This window comes from Bombina bombina, chromosome 11, assembly GCF_027579735.1.
Source record: "Bombina bombina isolate aBomBom1 chromosome 11, aBomBom1.pri, whole genome shotgun sequence".
In the NCBI taxonomy this organism is placed as follows: domain Eukaryota; kingdom Metazoa; phylum Chordata; class Amphibia; order Anura; family Bombinatoridae; genus Bombina; species Bombina bombina.
In genome coordinates this window covers 181780370-181797820 of record NC_069509.1, presented here as the reverse complement: position 1 = coordinate 181797820, position 17451 = coordinate 181780370, and the positions used below count along the sequence as shown (strand labels likewise).

The window sequence follows — 17451 nt, the reverse complement described above, 5'->3', positions numbered from 1 at the left end:
ACACAAACTGTGTATAGTGTGCATCAGGTATGTTTAGTGCAGAAGCCATTTACTTCCTCTCACAAACTCCAGTCCCTCCCTCACTTCCAAAAGGATTGGCCTAACCGTTACAAACATCATATACAAATCCCCAATTCCCAACGCTTATTGGTTATTCGTTTGCTGGAGTCGTGGCCACGCCTCCTTCCCCCTGAAGCGTTAGTCTTTTGTTGTTGAGTGCGGGTCACGTGATCTGCCGTGCAGTCACCCCCTTGTTCTGGCGACGCGGGCGCGCGCACTGTACAGCAGACGTCTCCCGCGTGCACGTGACGGCCGAGGCCCGGGTAAAGCTATAAGGAGAAAGGGGCAGAGTAACGGCGCCATGGAGGCTGATGGGAGCGCTGCTGCTGGTGAAGGAACCGGGAGTACGGTAAGCAGGAGTCACATCCGCCGCCGAGTGACAAATCTGCCTCTTCTGTTCCCCTGGGCTTTGTTTACTTGCAGCAGAATGAGCCATGTGCCTGGGGACCCCTCTAGACAGTACTTCCCAGGCTGCCCTGGGGTATATGTGCCCCCTGAGACTGGCTCCTCTTCACAGCTGCTTTGTGAGACTAAAGGGGTATTTGTTAGTTGTGCACAAGCTCTGTCCCCAGCTGCAGAACTTATTTATAAGTTTTCTTGTGGGGTCTATAGCTCTCCCTGTGTAATTCAGTGGCTGGCTACCTACAGGTGCTGCCCCCAGTTTATTGCCAAGTGGCTTAGAGGGGCAGCTGCCTTGAAATAGTATTCAAATTTATTAGAAAATGTTATTAAACAATCGCTAATTGTCTTTAACCTTTGCAAAGCGCTCAAGCATGTAGCAAACTTAGAGGAAAGGGCAAATACCAGAAGTGCCCCTTAGCGTGGCGCAGTTGGTGAACCAATCAGGAGTTGTGTACGCACGTAGCTGCCAATCACTGCTCACGTCATGGACGGAATGAGTCTAGAGCACGACTTTGTTAAATAATAAAATTATCTTGCAAATTAGAGCGCTTTAACTTTATATCACTTTAAATGGATATTTAGTAGTTGTTTTTGTTTGCACGAACCCGACCAGTAGTTCTGGAGGTGGCTAAAATAGTTATATACCATAAGTGTCAGAAATAGATTGGTTAATATATATACTAGAAAAATACGAAACCTCGTCTTCTGCGTAGATCGACAAATCCTGCAAGTCACAGCTCACTCTAAAACATTTTCTACTGGCTTCTAATGTTTTGGATTACACTATATTTACACAAAGCCCAATAATCTACCCGTGGCTGGCTCCTAAATTAAACTCCTGACTCAGTTTCAAAAATCGACTAATTCATTAGATTGCAAATTTTAATATGGAAAGGAGATCACATTTGGATAGGAATTGCACCATGTCTGAGGAACGGTGTACGTCTGAAAGTATTAGAACTTCCCCTTTTTTTTTCTTCACAACCATAGTTTTCTGGGTGTTGCATATAGATACACACCCTAGATGGTAAAAGCCAGTTGGAATGGTTAACTGTAAGAATATGCTCGAGTTGGACATAAAATAGTAAACTACGAAAATTGTATTTATTCTCAAGGTAAGTCTGTTGATGATCGATTTAAACCTTCGCAATATTACGCATTATTGGACCATTTTGTGGTGAGTTTTGCTAGTTCTATTATCTTAATTTGAATTCCGCTACGAGATACTTCAGAGCTAATTACAGGGCCCTGTTCCCTGCAGAGTTTACAATCTAGCTGTGCTATAGTACATGTATTTGTTCGATTCGAAAGAAAACAAAACTGGTTTGAAGTGGCGGCTTCATTTTTGTTATTTTATAATTACTCTCTTTAGTATGGTGTGCAGAGTTGGTTTTTCATTAACCAATGTAGGTATATTTAGAATAACAATTTTTTTTTTATTTTCAGTTAGACAACTGTACACACAGAGAAGCAGTTTCACTGTGATCAAATATTTAATTTCTACGTTTAACATTTATTATCTTAAACTGAACCTTAAAAAATCGCTCCCGTCCAGGTATAAAATGGTTTGTGTTGTAATCTGAGGCGCAGTCTACATTAACAAGTGAAATGGTGCTAGTGTTTTTAATGTTACTGATATTCCCCCATCAATTTGATAACACTATTTTCATCCTCAAATTTTATACTTATTATTGTAATTAGTCTTCTAAATCTGATGGCTAATTTATTAAAGAAGCAGTACATACAGCAGAATTTAATAATCAACAAGTGCATAATAGAAAGACAATGCAATAGCATTTTTGTATACATTTCAAATGAGTAGATTTTTTTTTTCTTTTCTTTTTTTCGGACAAATGTCAAATTCTGTTTCTCCTCATCCTGTGACCGCCCCCAGCCAATCACAAACACATACGTTTATTGGCTGTACTGTAATATCTAGCAAAAAAAGCATAAGTTTGACAGTTGATAAAGCTCCCATATATTTGTGCAGCACCCCAGCCTCTACATAGGTTTGTTTTGCTTGAAGTGTAGTTCTAAGCTTTTCCGTCTTTAATAAAATGTCCTTAGTTCTGATAACTGGTTTAATACACGGGGGGGAGGGGGAGCTGCATCACTGTGATTCGCTCGTACATACAAATAGCCGGTTGCAGTTCTATTTTAGGAAACATAAAGGTGCAGAAAACAAAGTGCATTTTATTTGCACTTATGCATATGTACAACTGTATGTGACATTACCGGTATCTTGTGCGCACAACTGCACCGGGTAAAGTCAGCTCTAGAACAGCAATACATTACTGGGATCTAGTGAGCACATGTACTGAGACAAAGAAACAGATGTCTATGGCAACCAGTAATGCATTGTTGCTCCTGAGCCTACCTAGCAACGCTTTTAAGTCTATTGTTTGATAATTAACCGGTGAATATGAGCTTGTTTTCTAGTTCAACCAGATCATTCAGCCACGCCCATTGTTTAATCTGCAGCATCTGTTCGATTATCAATTCGTTGAGCAGCTCTATACAGTCCTGTGTTTTGTGATTTATTTATTTTTTTCCAATTCAATATCTGTATATTCTAATGATCCATTTAGGGCACCATTTTTTTTTTTAGTTTCACTTATCGATCTGCCCCCCGAAAATTTTTAGAATACAACAAACATCTGTTTTACAAATGTGCACAACACAATTAATATACCCCACCATACTGCATAACCTTAGTAAGCAAGTCCCCAAACTGATACTTATGTTAAGTAAGCAGAATCCATAACCCGACAAACGCACGTGCCCACTGCACACATCAGTTCTAATCATAACACGTCTATAAGGTTAATGTCATGCATGTCTTCTAGTAGCATCACTACACGTGATTAAAAGCGACAAATCAACATATAGAATCTCCAACCTGTGATGTAATTGAGCGACCCCCGATACCACTTTTTTTTTTTTTTTTTCTTCAATACCAAGAGCTTAACAAGGCAAAAAGGGGTTGTGAGATAAATGTTATGGTTGTGATCACTGAAAACACAACAATCTTATTAGCTGACATTCAGAAATTTATCTGCTGAAAAAAAGTACTCGTGAAAAGTCTTAGTCGCAGTCTCGGTTGGAATCATCCGTTTAATTTTGCTTTTTATGCCCATTAAAATAGAATGAGTTTGACCAGAAACTACGGAAAACCAAATAGAACGTTTAAGTGCGTCTTTAGCCTTAAACTGTTTGTCCTGAATGTAAGACTTTATTGACTGTCACGTTATGCAGCAACTGTTTCTATACATTCTATACAGGTTTTTACCTGCACCAGAAGGTAGATTAACACGTTTAAACCTGAAAAGCACTTCAGAATGAAATCAAATGATATTTGCAATGATCCACTCCTTATAAGTATTTCTTCCTCGGTTACTGCATCTTTACTATACTGTATATGTAAGGAAATATTGATTATCATATCATTCTTGTAGCAATAAAAAACAAGCCGGTAAAACGGGCATCTGTGCTGTTTGTTGATGGAACTTTGTGTTAACATTAAAGATCCCAACAGAGTGTGTGTGATTGAAGCTGTAATATTTTGTACCTTTTGATTTGAATTTGAGGCTTAATTACTTGAACATTTGCAACATAAAATTCTTGGCTTGGTGGCAAAACTATATACAGCCTAATATTTCAATTCTCTAAACACCTTGAAAGTAGACGCAAGGAAAGAATGTAAAAAAAAACTGTCTTGGAAATCTGATGCCTGAATCTTACACAAGAGATCAGACAAAAGCTGGAAAAACTAGATTTGACTGTAAATTTGCTGGGAAGAGTTGGAAGCTATTCCGTGTACTTTTGTTGTGCAATGGGAATTGTCTTGTTTCCTGAAGGGAAAGATCTCCATTAAAGTGAATGTAAACTTTCACGAATGAGTGCCCAGTTTTTAAAAATACTATTAAAACGGGCACATTCATTCATGAAAGTTTACATTTCACCAGTTTTGTTAAAATACTTACCTTTTCTTCTTGCAAGCTGGAGCAGCGTTTCCCCCGCTCGTCTCTTCATACGTTGGCAATCAAGAATCCGGCTTCCTCCAATCATGGTGTGGTCCTCAGGCAATATTTGCTCTCGGGGGGGTGGGGGAAGCTGTGATTGGAGGAAGCCTGATTCGTCATTGCTGACATAAGAAGAAACGAGCAGCAGGAGGGGGAGTCGCTGCTCCGGCTTGCAAGAAAAAAAAGTAGTATTTTAACCAAACTGCTGAAATGTAAACTTTCATGAATGAAAGTGCCCCTGTTTTTAATAGTTTTAAAAACCAATAGAGACTTGCTTAGCTAGAATACTGAAGAATCTGCTTGTAATGCATATACATGCATGCATACACACGTTAAAAAAAAAAAAAATTACAAACACACACACATATATATATATTTTCTCTTAAACAAAAATGTACAAACTGGGAGTAGGATTTTAGGATCTGTGCCTTCTGAGTGTATGGCCTGAAGATAACTGGGCCCTGTAATCCTTTGTTGCCCGAATGCCTTCCCTTTCTTGGTTTTTGTTAATTGTACTACCTGTATAGCACTACTGTAATGGTGCATTGCTAATTACCAATGAATATATACATCTGACTTTATATTAACAGCATTTTTTAGATCAGAAGCCAGAACTAAAGTATAAACCATAACATGCTTACATCAATTTAATCCCTTCCCTGGAAGACTCGGCCTGCTTCAGTCTTTCCCTGACTGTATGTCTGCAGTGTTACACAATGGCTGTGATATCCTTTTAAGGGCATATCCTGATGTATCTTTGTTTACAAGGAACCTCAGAATGAAGGAAACAAAGGATCGTGCAATACAGTATAAAAGGAATGTATTTACAGAAATACATAACCTATAAGTGCTAAGTTAAAGGATCCGGACATTGCAAGTCAAGAATTCCAGCTTTAATTAATTAAATAACAGGTTTTCTCTACACGTTTCAGCAGCACATCCGCCTTTATCAAGATGAAATCAAACCTCAAAGACTTTTGACCTTTTTTTAATCATATTTGTTATTTAAAAAAAAATCCTGCTTTGCATATCAATAGTACACCTGTAGGAGCTGGAAGATTGTGGGTATGTGAAATATATATTTAATGTTAGAATATGTATGTAAACTGTAAGCATGATTGTACTAATATTCTATTGTGTGCCTTAGACCTGTATTGTTACAGATTTTAAGGTTGCTATTGTGTGATCTTAATATTCATCTTTACGCTATATTGAGAACACCAGATTGCAATATTCATGTTTCACAATATATATATTGTGATTGTTTTCATTGTATTGCAATTGCTCTGTAGCAAACGTTCTGTATTATTATATATTATTAAAGTGATGGTAAATCCTAGTGTTTATGAAATGCTAGGATTTACCATCACTAAAAATAAAGGCCACCTTCACTCATTAGGTTAAAAAAAAAAAGGTGTCTTTGGCCGCCCGCGGCCTATATATATATATATATATATATATATATATATATATATATATATATATATATATATATATATATAAAATTATATAATCGGGTGACATTTCTACCCCTTAGCCAATAGCAGTGTGGGCTGATCGGCATTATGCTGTAGGCTAGCGCAACTATTAGCTAAGAAGTGCAAACGTCACCTCATTGAAAAAAATAAGCAGGGCTATCGGAACCACTTGGCTAAGCATAGAAGCCGTGGCAAAATAAAGGCACCTTTTTTCATCCGTGTTTTTTTTCTTTCTTTCTATAAATGAAGGGGCCTTTATTTTTAGTAATTGTAAATCCTAGCCTTTTTTGTTTTTTAACACTAGGATTTGCTATCACTTTAATATAACATCACAATATTCTGGAAATTATGAATATTACAAACACATCACATTCACATTTATTTTGAAATAGGACTATTGTGTTTGTGCATTCTTAAAATGTAAATATTAAGAATACACTAACAATATTAAAATTGGTTAAAATACACGCCTAAGAACGGAGGATTAGTACAATCGCGCTTACAGTTTATATACATATTCTAACATTATACTATTCAATTCCCAGCTCCTATAGAAGTTGTGTGTTCGTTAATAAAGACAAAAAAAAGTAAATTGCAGACATGACCAATAGGCATTCTGTGGGAGTTTCAAGAGCGTTCCATGGGCGTAACCTGTATTTTAATGGGGAAACTGCTGTTGGTTTCTGTACAAAGCACTGTCCTCCATCTTAGCTATGCATCTCAGTCTCGCCTGCTTTTCATTGGCGATTATTTCCCAGTGTAACAAATCTAGGTAGTGAAACTGAATTTACATATCCATAATTATGTTACTACAGAGAAAACCTTTTTTTATTTTTGTGACTGCACAACAGTCTATTTTGTATAAACACAATTTAATGACAACCCCCACAGACGCACATTGCAGCTAAGTGGCGATGTCGGCAGACTTTTGCTGAAGTTTCGATCCCCATTCTATCCAATCGGAGATGCATGTTTTGAATATCGGGGCCTAGGTCCTGGCTTTTTTTCCAAACGGAAATAAGCTAAGGAAGGCTATTGTGCATCGAGATAAAGATAAGGCTATTTGCTTTTGCTAAAAATCCAAAATATTTATTTCATGATTCAGATTTTACAATTTTAAACAACTTCCCATTTAACTTCTATTAACAAATGTAATTTTCTCTTGGTAACCTTTGTTGAAGAAGCAGCAATGCACTACTGGGAGCTAGCTGAACACATGTGAGCCAATGGCTATGCATGTAAGTTCCGCCACCAATCAGCAGGTAGCTCCCAGTAGTGCATTGCTGCTCCGGAGTCTGCCTAGGTATTCTTTTCAATAATGAATAGCAAAAAAGCAACACAACTTGGATATTAGAAGTAAACTGTAAAGTTGTTTAAAACTGTATGTTCCATCTTGAATATTTTTTGTATCAGTTGTGGTTTCAACTAGGAGAAACTGCCATTTCATATAAAAAAACAACCTAAAGGGTCAATTTCCCATGTATTAGTCAATGGAACTAACTTTGACTTTACTGTCCCTTTAAACAGTGTTGGTAGTTGTAAGGAAGATGGCTGAAGTACTGTTCATGTAACTCTTGTTTTAGTTATTTAGCTATCAGTGTTCTCGTTACTAATACGTAATTGAGTAATTGCTGAATTGCATTTTTAAGACATTAAAGCTGAGAATGTACAGAAATGTATAAAATAGACAAGGGAGCAGGGACTGAAAACCTACAACAGATGTATGTTCAATAAGAAACTTAAAAAAACCATTAGGAACAGTAGTTGCTTGTCTGTGTGTTCTGTTTGTTCTAGTTACAATGTCTGGGTATCTTTTTTTGCAGTATCTTAGGTAGAATGTGTTTTTAGACGTGAGCAAGGTGTTGCATGAGACTATTATAAATTGCTCATGTAGCATTTTGCCCTTTACAGAATTGATTATAGAATTAACTGTATGTAAAAGCACCCCAAGGCATAACATGCTGTGATCTGAGATGCCATCTCAGAAAATGCAGCATGTCTGCAGAAAAAATGGGACACATGCAAGAACTGTTAGCTCTTTCACTTTGCGGCGCTGCTCCTCATCAGGCTGTTCTCTTTAAACAGCGCTGTGCTCTGGCTGCACTGTATAAGGTTTCCATAACATAGTGCAGCCAGAGTGAAGCACTGTTTGAAGAAGACAGCCAAATATTGATGACCGTTAATGTAACTGAAATTAATACAATTTTATATTAGGCAAACTGACCTGCAGAAAATTTTTCACTAAAACTATCATTGCAGAAAGTGGGGGGGGGGGGAAAAGTTCTGCCTCTGTGGTCATTCGGAAATGGTAAGCCCAGATCAGTTGCTGTGATAAGAAACATCTAGCCAGGGAAATAGGCAATAAACACACGATTGACGTCGGGGAAAGAACCTGAATGCTCCTGATAACTTGGGCGAAGCCACAGTGGTCTTTTCAACTATTTTGGCTTCAGTCCAACTTGCAGGGAGTGGTGCCTTTGTATCAAAAGTCTTGCGGACCTGATCCGACAGTGCCGATCAGGTCTGACAGACCTCGCTGAATGCGGAGAGCAATACGCTCTCCATATTCCGCATTGCACCAGCAGCTCACAAGAGCTGCTGGTGCAACGCTGCTCCCTGCAGATTCGCGGCCAACAGCAGGGAGGTGTCAATCAACTCGATCGGATTTAATTGTGGCGATTCCTGTCCGCCTCATCTCAGCAGGCGGACAGGGTTATGGAGCACCGGTCTTTAGACCGCTGTTTCGTAACTGCTTTTTCTGGCGAGTCTGAAGACTCGCCAGAAACACGGGTCCACAAGCTCCATACGGAGCTTGATAAATGGGCCTCATAGTCTCAGTGGTCTGTGGATTGATGCCAGAACTGTAATATAAACTAACAGTTTATATAGGAGCATCTCTTTGCAATATGTCGGGAGATCTCACCTGCCGAGTGTATTGACAGTGTTTCCCAAGACCACCTCTCCTACCCAATTGCTCAGACGTGTCGCCACAGCAGGATGATGAATCGCGGTGTAATGGTGTTGTAGTAATTATTGTAAACTAGCTAGAAGAATCGTAAACTTAGATTGCTTTTTAGTATTTGCACAGGCAACTTAGTTCTGTTAAAGGGACACTGAACCCAAATCTTTTCTTTCATGACTCAGAGATGCAACTTTCTAGTTTAGAAGGCGGCCCATTTTTGGTTCCTAACTTAGGTTGTCCTTGCTGATTGGACAGCACCAGTAAACACGTGAGTTGAAAGTTGCTTAACATTGCATGCTCTATCTGAATCATGAAAGATAATTTTTTGGGGGGTTTAGTATCCCTTTAACCTAGATTGCTTTTAGTAGTTGCAAAGATCAGTCGTGTTATTATAATCAACTTGCGGAATAAAACTAAGTAAAAAAACTAACCGTCTCATTCCTTTGTGCTGATGATAAACTGCCTGAATCCTGAAAATAATCACATAAAAGTAGTGTATCATTATTAAGTATTGATGCAGTCTTATAGCTTTTGCCTTTATGATATTTTACTTTGCTATGTGGAGATTCTAATTTAGTTTTCCAAAATTGAATAACTTTTAAAAACTTCCACATTGTGTTTTTGTTATCTTTAAGGAAAGCCATTGTCTTACAAGACCTGAGGTTTAATTTTGCACAAATCTTTAATAGCAAGAGACGGATAAGGGCCATATTAGTTGAAAAATAACATAAATATTTCATTAGAGGATATGATTTTAAAACTGTGGACCCTGTAAGTAGAAGTACTGCAGAGCACTGCTGGTCCCAAGTGATAACCGCTGCTAGTTAAACACCTGAGTTGTCTGATTAGCACTGCTGATTTAGAACTCGAGTGGTACTTCTACTGTGTTTTAACTCCTATGCAAGTTGATAGTCTTAAAATTACAAATTAGAGCATGTAATATTTCTACTTTTATTGCCCTTTTTAAACATAGGAAAAAAAATGAATTCCTAATTGAGTTCCACAGTTTTTAGCCAATGTGTGTCATACATTCCTTTCCCTTCTGTGTCCGATGTAACAAGTTACAGATGCAAATGTTGCTATATATGGTAACATAATTTTGGGCAAGGCCAGCACTCGTTAAAGGGGCACTGTATACACCAATTTTCATATAATTGCATGTAATAGACACTACTATAAAGAATATGCACAGATACTGATGTAAAAATCCAGTATAAAACCATTTTAAACCTTACTTAGAAGCTTCCAGTTTAGCTTTGTATAAAAGGTTACTGGAACACCCACTGCAAGTGGGAAATAAGACCCTCCCGACCTCCCCCTTCCTCTGCATATGAAAAGACCCTTTACACAAACAGGAGCAAGCTGGAGTAGGTATATGTCAGTATTCTCCTAAAACTTTGGAGCTTGGTTAGGAGTATGAAAATTAGTGCAATGTTGTTTAAAAATAAGCAAAACTATCAATTTATTAAAAAAACCAAAACTGTATGGGCTATATAAATGGATCATCTACAAAACATTTATGCAAAGAAAAATCTAGTGTATAATGTCCCTTTTTAAACTGTTTCAGAAAAGCTTGTCCCACATAGAACAGCCATTTTGTTTTGAGGTTTAATGAAAAAAAAATCTGCAAACAGAAGACGGAGATAAATAGAAATCTAGTTCAACTATGATGCCCTCTATTTTAAAGAAACTAAATAACTTAATAAGAAACTAACTTTATACTTATCTTCAAAATTTAAAAACATAATTTTAAACCAATGTTAATTTTGACAGCAAATTTCGATTAAGTATTTTGACTAAAATGCAATTTTAGTTTTAGTCGTATTTTAGTCATATGAATTGTTTTAGTTTTAGTCGACTATAATCTAAGGGGTTTAGTTAAAGTGTAATGCATTATTTAAGCATTTCTCTATAATTTGCAAACTGATTATATACTCCAGGAGTAAACAAAAACAGGTTATAATTTATGGTATTAAGGTTTAAACATGCAATATAGACACAGATTTAGCCGCTGTGATATATAACATCTTTATTAAACTTAAAATTAAATAAAACCACGTTTCATTAACAAACAGAAGTACAACTTTAAAATATATATATAAAAAACTGTAAACTGTATTGCACATATTACCCAAGATAAAAACTTTAACAGTTCTCTGTTAATAACTAAAACAAGTATCAAGTAACACAACAAAAAGTTTCTGCAGCTAGCACAGACACAGCATAACTTTAACCCATACTTGTGGGTTATTCTTATTTCTATAGGAAGAATCAATTGATCACAGATTCAAAAATGTTTCGGTAACGAAATTAACACTACTCTAGAACTTCCAAACTCATTATATACTCCTGGAGTAAAGGTTTATTAACCTGTTTTTATTTATGGTATTAAGGTTTAGACATGCAATTCAGATTTAACAGAATTAACTGTTGTGGTATATAAAATGTCTTTATCTTAAAATTAAATAAAACCAAGTTTCGTAAATAAAAAAGAAGATAGAAGTAATTAGGCATGAATTGATTATAACAAATTGCATAAAGTGTTAATTTTGACAGAAAATTTTTGATTTAGTTTTAGTCAGTCTTGACAAATGCCATTTTAGTTTTAGTCGTATTTTAGTCATCAGAATTTCTTAAGTTTTATGCTCATTTTAGTCTAGATTTAGTCAATGAAATTAACACTGTTTTAAACCTAGATTTACATATTTATTCCAAGACTTATTTACTTTGAATAAATCATTGTCTAGCATGTATTTACTGGTTAATATCCCTTTAAGTTTTGTTGGTACCTTGGGAATACTGTTATCTGTAGGTAACGGTTCCGTATGCTGTTAGTGGTTATCGATAAAATATTTATATTGAATGATCTTAAAGGAATAGTCTAGTCAACATTAAACTTTCATGATTCAGAGCAGCAAGTTTCTAATTTACTCCTATTATCAATTTTGCTTCATTCTCTTGGTATCTTTATTTGAAAAGCAAGAATGTATTGCATTGGAGTCGGCCCATTTTTGGTTCATCACCTAGGTATGATTTTTGTCTAAATGTAGCCACCAATCAACAAGTGCTACCCAGGTGCTGAACCAAAAATGGGCTGGCTCCTAAGTTTACATTCATATAAAGATGGCAAGAAAAGGAGTACAAATTGATAAAAGGAGTAAATTAGAAAGTTGCTTAAAATTGCTGCTCTATTTGAATCATGAAAGTTTAATTTCGACTAGATGATCCCTTTAAATATATAAGTAACAGTATACAAAAGTTGCAGGCTCCTACATTGGGAGCAAATTTGTTGAGCTCTGCTTTAAATCGGGGCTTGACAAATCTGTTTAAAAGTCAGTTACTTTTAGGAGCAAATGGACTATATCTTGGACTTTTGCTTAACACCATTCATGGAGTAAATTATTGACAATGTTATTATTCATAACGTTTGCTATTCTAATTTAACTTCCATGGCATTTGGTCACGCTCTCTTGTTTGTCTGTTATATGGATTTCTTCAGTTTTGTTGGAATAAAAATTTGCAAACAATATATAAATCCATTTGTGTATATATATATTTAGTTTAGATTTTTTTTGCATTGACGATTGTTTGCCTGATAGAAAATCTTGCGAGAGAGGAGAGCTTCATAACAAGTCTCCTCAATACTGTGAGGTCTCAAAAATTGATAAAGCGAATTTTAGCTTTGGAGCTGTTTATCCTTGCAATGGAGATGTTTGGATGTGGGGGAAGGACGCCAACATTACGTTTAAAAAAGCCCACAGATTTTGTGAGCTTTCCATGCTGGCTAGGTTTTTGATCAAGGCCCTGTGTGTTTCACTTTTACAGAGTCTTTAAAAAGCCAGTAATGTGGAAAAATTACATGTTCTAAGCCAGGGCTCAACAAACCTGGGAGCCACTGGCTCCTAGACTTTTACCCCTGGCTCCTAAATTTTTGGGTTATTCTCCATATTTCTATATACAAATACCACTGTCTGGCTACTAAAACTGTGCCTGGCTCCTAAAATCCTAAAACAGATTTGTCGACCCCTACTCTAAGGAAGTTTTAAATTTTATATATTTTTTTTATCTTTAAAAGTTAGTGTGGCAAAAATTGTGTCCTGGTAAACAGCATTTTTCTTTTTCAGACGTCATCTGACAATACAAATCCATCAAAGAAGATTTTCAGAGCCAAGAAAACCATGACTGCAAGCTGTCGACAACAAATAGTTGCGTTGAATAAAATAATGAAATCTTCAAAAACGGAGAATACTGCAAATGAAACTTTTGATTTCTTTCCTAACCCACCCCTAGAACAGACTAGCATCTGCAAAACAAATTATTTTGCACAAGACAGTGCAAACTTAAGTAAATCGCTGGCATTTGAAAACCAGGGCCTTTTTCCTAATGCGTTAAAAGTTTCAATTGAGGTGTCCCAAGTAGATTCTGGAATTAATATTGGCTGTTCTTACAATGAGACATTCAGCACATGGAGCTCCATTGAAAACAAACAAGGAGATGGTTCTTCTCATCCAGTGAGTTCTGATGTGGGTAGTATTCATATTTCTCATACAGAATGTTTTGTAGTAGAAAATTCAGAAACGCCTTTGTCCGAATCTCTAATAGATAATCTAAAACAATCCCAAACAAAAGCTGGAAGCCCATCTGTAGAACCTAAATGCTCTGAGCCTCCTTCCCCTTCAGACACAGTAGATTATAAATCTTTGAACTCAGTAGATCAAAGTATTTCTGAGGCTAGTGTTGCTGTTTTAGCTGAGTTGAAGACTCCGTTTGAAGACAATACTATACCTAATGACGATGTTTTAGATGAGGATGCAAACCTTGGTATTAAAAGAACTGTAACTTGTGACCTGAATGTTACAGCGGATACAACAGGTCTCGAGGACAAATTGACAGTCGCACTTGCCACAACTGACATTAATACGTCTTTGACTAATGGCTTTAACCTGAACTTATCCAATAATTCTACACCCCCTGACAACTTAATTAACTTCAGTGCTGGTAAGTTGTGTCTCTTTGGTGTGTATTTTTTTTTTTTTCCCCCCCTCTCAAACATGTTTTCGTTAAAGCATACAATTTTAAACAACTTTTCAATTTACTTCTATTAGCACGTTAGCTTAATTTATTTAGGATTCTTTGTTGAAGGAGCAGCATTGCATTACATTACAGGAAGCTAGCTAAACACCTTGGGTGAACCAATAAGAGGGTATATATGTGCAGCCTCCAATCGGCAGCTTGCTCTCAGTAGTGCATTGCTGCTCTTAAGCCTACCTAGATTTGTTTTTTAGCAAAGGATGCCAAGAGAACTAAGTAAATTATATATTAGAAGTAAACTGGAAAGTTGTTTAAAATTGTATGCTCTGTCTGAAGTCTGAAAAGTTGGGGGTTTCATGTCCTTTTTAAAATGAGGGGGGAAAATCTTCAGTTTTAATATGTACTGTATGTATATAATTTCGTAAAGTGATGATGGTCCACAGTCCTACATAACATATGGTATATATATTTCCTGCTACTAGGAGGAGGTCAATAACCTATACAAGAGCTTTAAAACCCTCCCACCACCCATGTCTCTGTTTTTTGTTCCTGGCCTCGCAGGAGATGGTTGAGAATAGGTTTATCCAGCTACTTGCTTATGGATTACAAATTGGGAGCTCAGACCTATGTGAGACCCAGAATCCCTGGGGAGTATCATTTACAAAGAAGACCAAAAATATTTTCCACAGCAGCTGAGTGATACATGGGCACATGAATATCCTGTAATTTGCACAGCATTTCCTTTACAGGAATTCAGCCATAACTACCCTCAGGCATCGCATGGACTCGTCCCTAGCAACCCCTGAGGCACTCGGGTATTTTCTAAAGCAATCCTTTGCTGTACTCGATACCTGCACTGGATGGGCTCTCTACTGCATACTGCTACATCTGCATTGACATCAATTGACGTGCCTTTTAAGCCAGTTGAGTGCTGCGGAGGGTAAGTGACTTTACACAGCACAGACACAGCCCAGAGGCTATTTGTAGGTATTCTGTCTCGAGTACTGCATAGCCAAAAGACTTAACCTGCTCTCCTCATGACACCATTTTTTTTTCCTCCATAGGTCTCTAACGGTTCTACTATCGTTGGGGAACACTACCATGGAAGCCCCTAACCCTTTACAGCACCCTTTTTTGGGTATATGGTCCTTAAAGATATCCAGCAATAGCTTAGTTCATGATGCAATTTACTAGTGTAGGCTCCAGTTAGGCTGGGGAACATGGTTTTTATGATGCTTATGGGGTTATTATGCTTGGTGCACTATACTTTATTCAGAAACTTCCAAAAATGTTTTTATTAAGACACTGGCTTTGCTTCTGCCAGTAGCTCCACTCCTCTGGGTTTTCCTTTCTCAATCCAGGGCCTCTGACTAGATTTTTGCTACAACAGTTGGGGCCCAATTCTATACAGATTCTAATCTGATTTCCAGTGCCTGCCATTCCCAGGAAAGGGGGTGAGTACCCATACAGAAGCTGCCAGGGGGTACTTTTGGGATTTTAAAGTTATTACATTGGGAGATTGTATAAGTGTCTGAGGGAGTGTTTTATAGTGTAGAGGATTCTCTGCTAGGTTTTCTCTGTACTTTTTATTATATAAGGTGTTGTATACTGTGTATACTGTTTTATAAGTACAAACATGAAACAAAATGTCTCTGTCACCACTTAGATTTATATAGGGGAGTCCGTTTCTGATATCCCTCTAGCTACATATATTTTCTGTTCCAGTATGCCAGGTCAACCAAAGTGAGAATTGTGTACCTTAGATTTTGCATTCAAACCAAACACAACCTTCCACTTTTCAGTGGAAAGTTTTGCCCAATACTTGTCATTCTGGGACTCTACTGATTTTATTTCTGTATTTTAAAAGCAGCATGTATAAAATTGTAACAGATCGTTTGGTGGCAAATATCATTTCTCAGTGTTACCGGATTGGATTCTGGTCCAGACCTTCTAGAGGACGATTGCTTCAGTCAAAGGTGGCTGCCTTTCTACCCTGTGTTCAGGAATTAGAGGATATGGGGTAATTATCCCAGTACCTGTATCTCAACAAGGGCAAGGGTTTTACTCCAATCTGTTATCTTTCCCAAAGATGAAATGGACTTAAAGACCTTTCTTAGACCGACTTTTAAACAAGTTTGTCAGGGTTCCAGCTTTCAAGATGGAAACCGTATGCACAATCTTGCCCTTAATTCAACAGGGTCAATTTATGACTGCAGTAGATATCAAGGATGAATACCTGCACATTCCCATCCACAGGGATTACTATCAATTCCTGAGATTTACATATATGGACAAGCACTACCAGTTTGCCGCTTTTTCTTTTTGGTCTGGCTACAGCGCCACGCATCTTTACAAAGGTGCTCTGTTAGCGGTGATCAGGGCTCAGGGGATTTCTATTGCACTGTATCTGGATGATCTTAAGGTGAAAGCTCCTTCTCTCTTAGTGATCACTCATACTTGCAAGCTTCTATTATTTCTCTTGAGACCATGGTTGGAAAATCAATGTTTCCAAAAGCTGCTTATATCCTGCTACAAGGGTAATATTTTGATTCATAATTGATTGTCCGTATGCGCCTGGTCTTGACAGAAAAGTGCAGGTTAAAACTTCAAAGAACATGTGTCTCTCCCTACAGAGTACTCCATTTCAGTCTGTAGGTCAGTGCATTGAGGTAGTGGGTCTTAAGGTAGCCGCTTTTACTTACGTCCTGTTTAACTATCCATGCTCAGTCAGTGGTCAAATAATTATCTACATTTGGAGCAACAAATCGCTCTGGATTCATCCGCCAATCTGTCTTGGTGAACATAGTCCTTCTTTGACCCTTGGGCATCTTTTCTCATCGTCATGGGCCTTTTTCATGACGGATTTCAGTTTATTTGCCTGGGGGGCAGTCTGGAAAGGCGCAGGTAGTTTGGTCTCCTTTAGAGGCAAGGTTACTAATTAACATTCTGGAACTTTGAGTGATTCTTCATGCTCTTCCAGTCGGAGAATATCACAGTGATGGCCTATATCAATCATCAAGGAGGAACCTGCAGTCTAGTGACCATGCAGGAAGTATCTCAAATTCTTTCCTGGATGGAGAGGAATTAATGCTCCTTGCCAGCAATTCACATACCAGGTGTGAACTGGGAAGCAGACTACCTCAGCCATCAATCAGTCCATCCAGGAGAATTGTCTCTTCATCAGGATGTAGCAAATCAGCTGGTGATCAAATGGGGCCTACCAGACGTAGATCTAATGGATTCACACTTAAATCACAAACTTCTAAAGTACTGTGCAAGATCAAGAGATGCAAGGGCTTACATGGTAGATACCCTTGGTATGTCCATGGTAATTCTGTTTAGCATATCTATTTCCTCAATTTTTATTCTTCCTAGAGTCATTGCTTGTATCAAACAGAAGTCTGCATCAGTAATATACATTGCTTCAACCTGGCCCCCTCTTTTCCATCAGGACCTTTTGAGTGTGATTGACACTCTGATACAGGCTACCACAAGA

General features: G+C 37.5%; 1 protein-coding gene across 4 annotated transcripts in view; it reads left to right on the top strand.

The window, feature by feature from the left end:
* Positions 1-264: 264 nt before the first annotated feature.
* The window catches only part of ATF7IP2 (activating transcription factor 7 interacting protein 2), a 118155-nt gene continuing 100968 nt past the window's right edge, over positions 265-17451 (top strand). For all 4 annotated transcript variants that reach the window (XM_053694914.1, XM_053694912.1, XM_053694913.1 and 1 more), the window contains exons 1-2: positions 265-409; positions 13049-13922. In XM_053694914.1, the coding sequence (XP_053550889.1) occupies positions 362-409; positions 13049-13922 (922 nt within the window). In that variant the 5' untranslated portion in view covers positions 265-361. The remainder of the gene's footprint in view (positions 410-13048; positions 13923-17451) is intronic.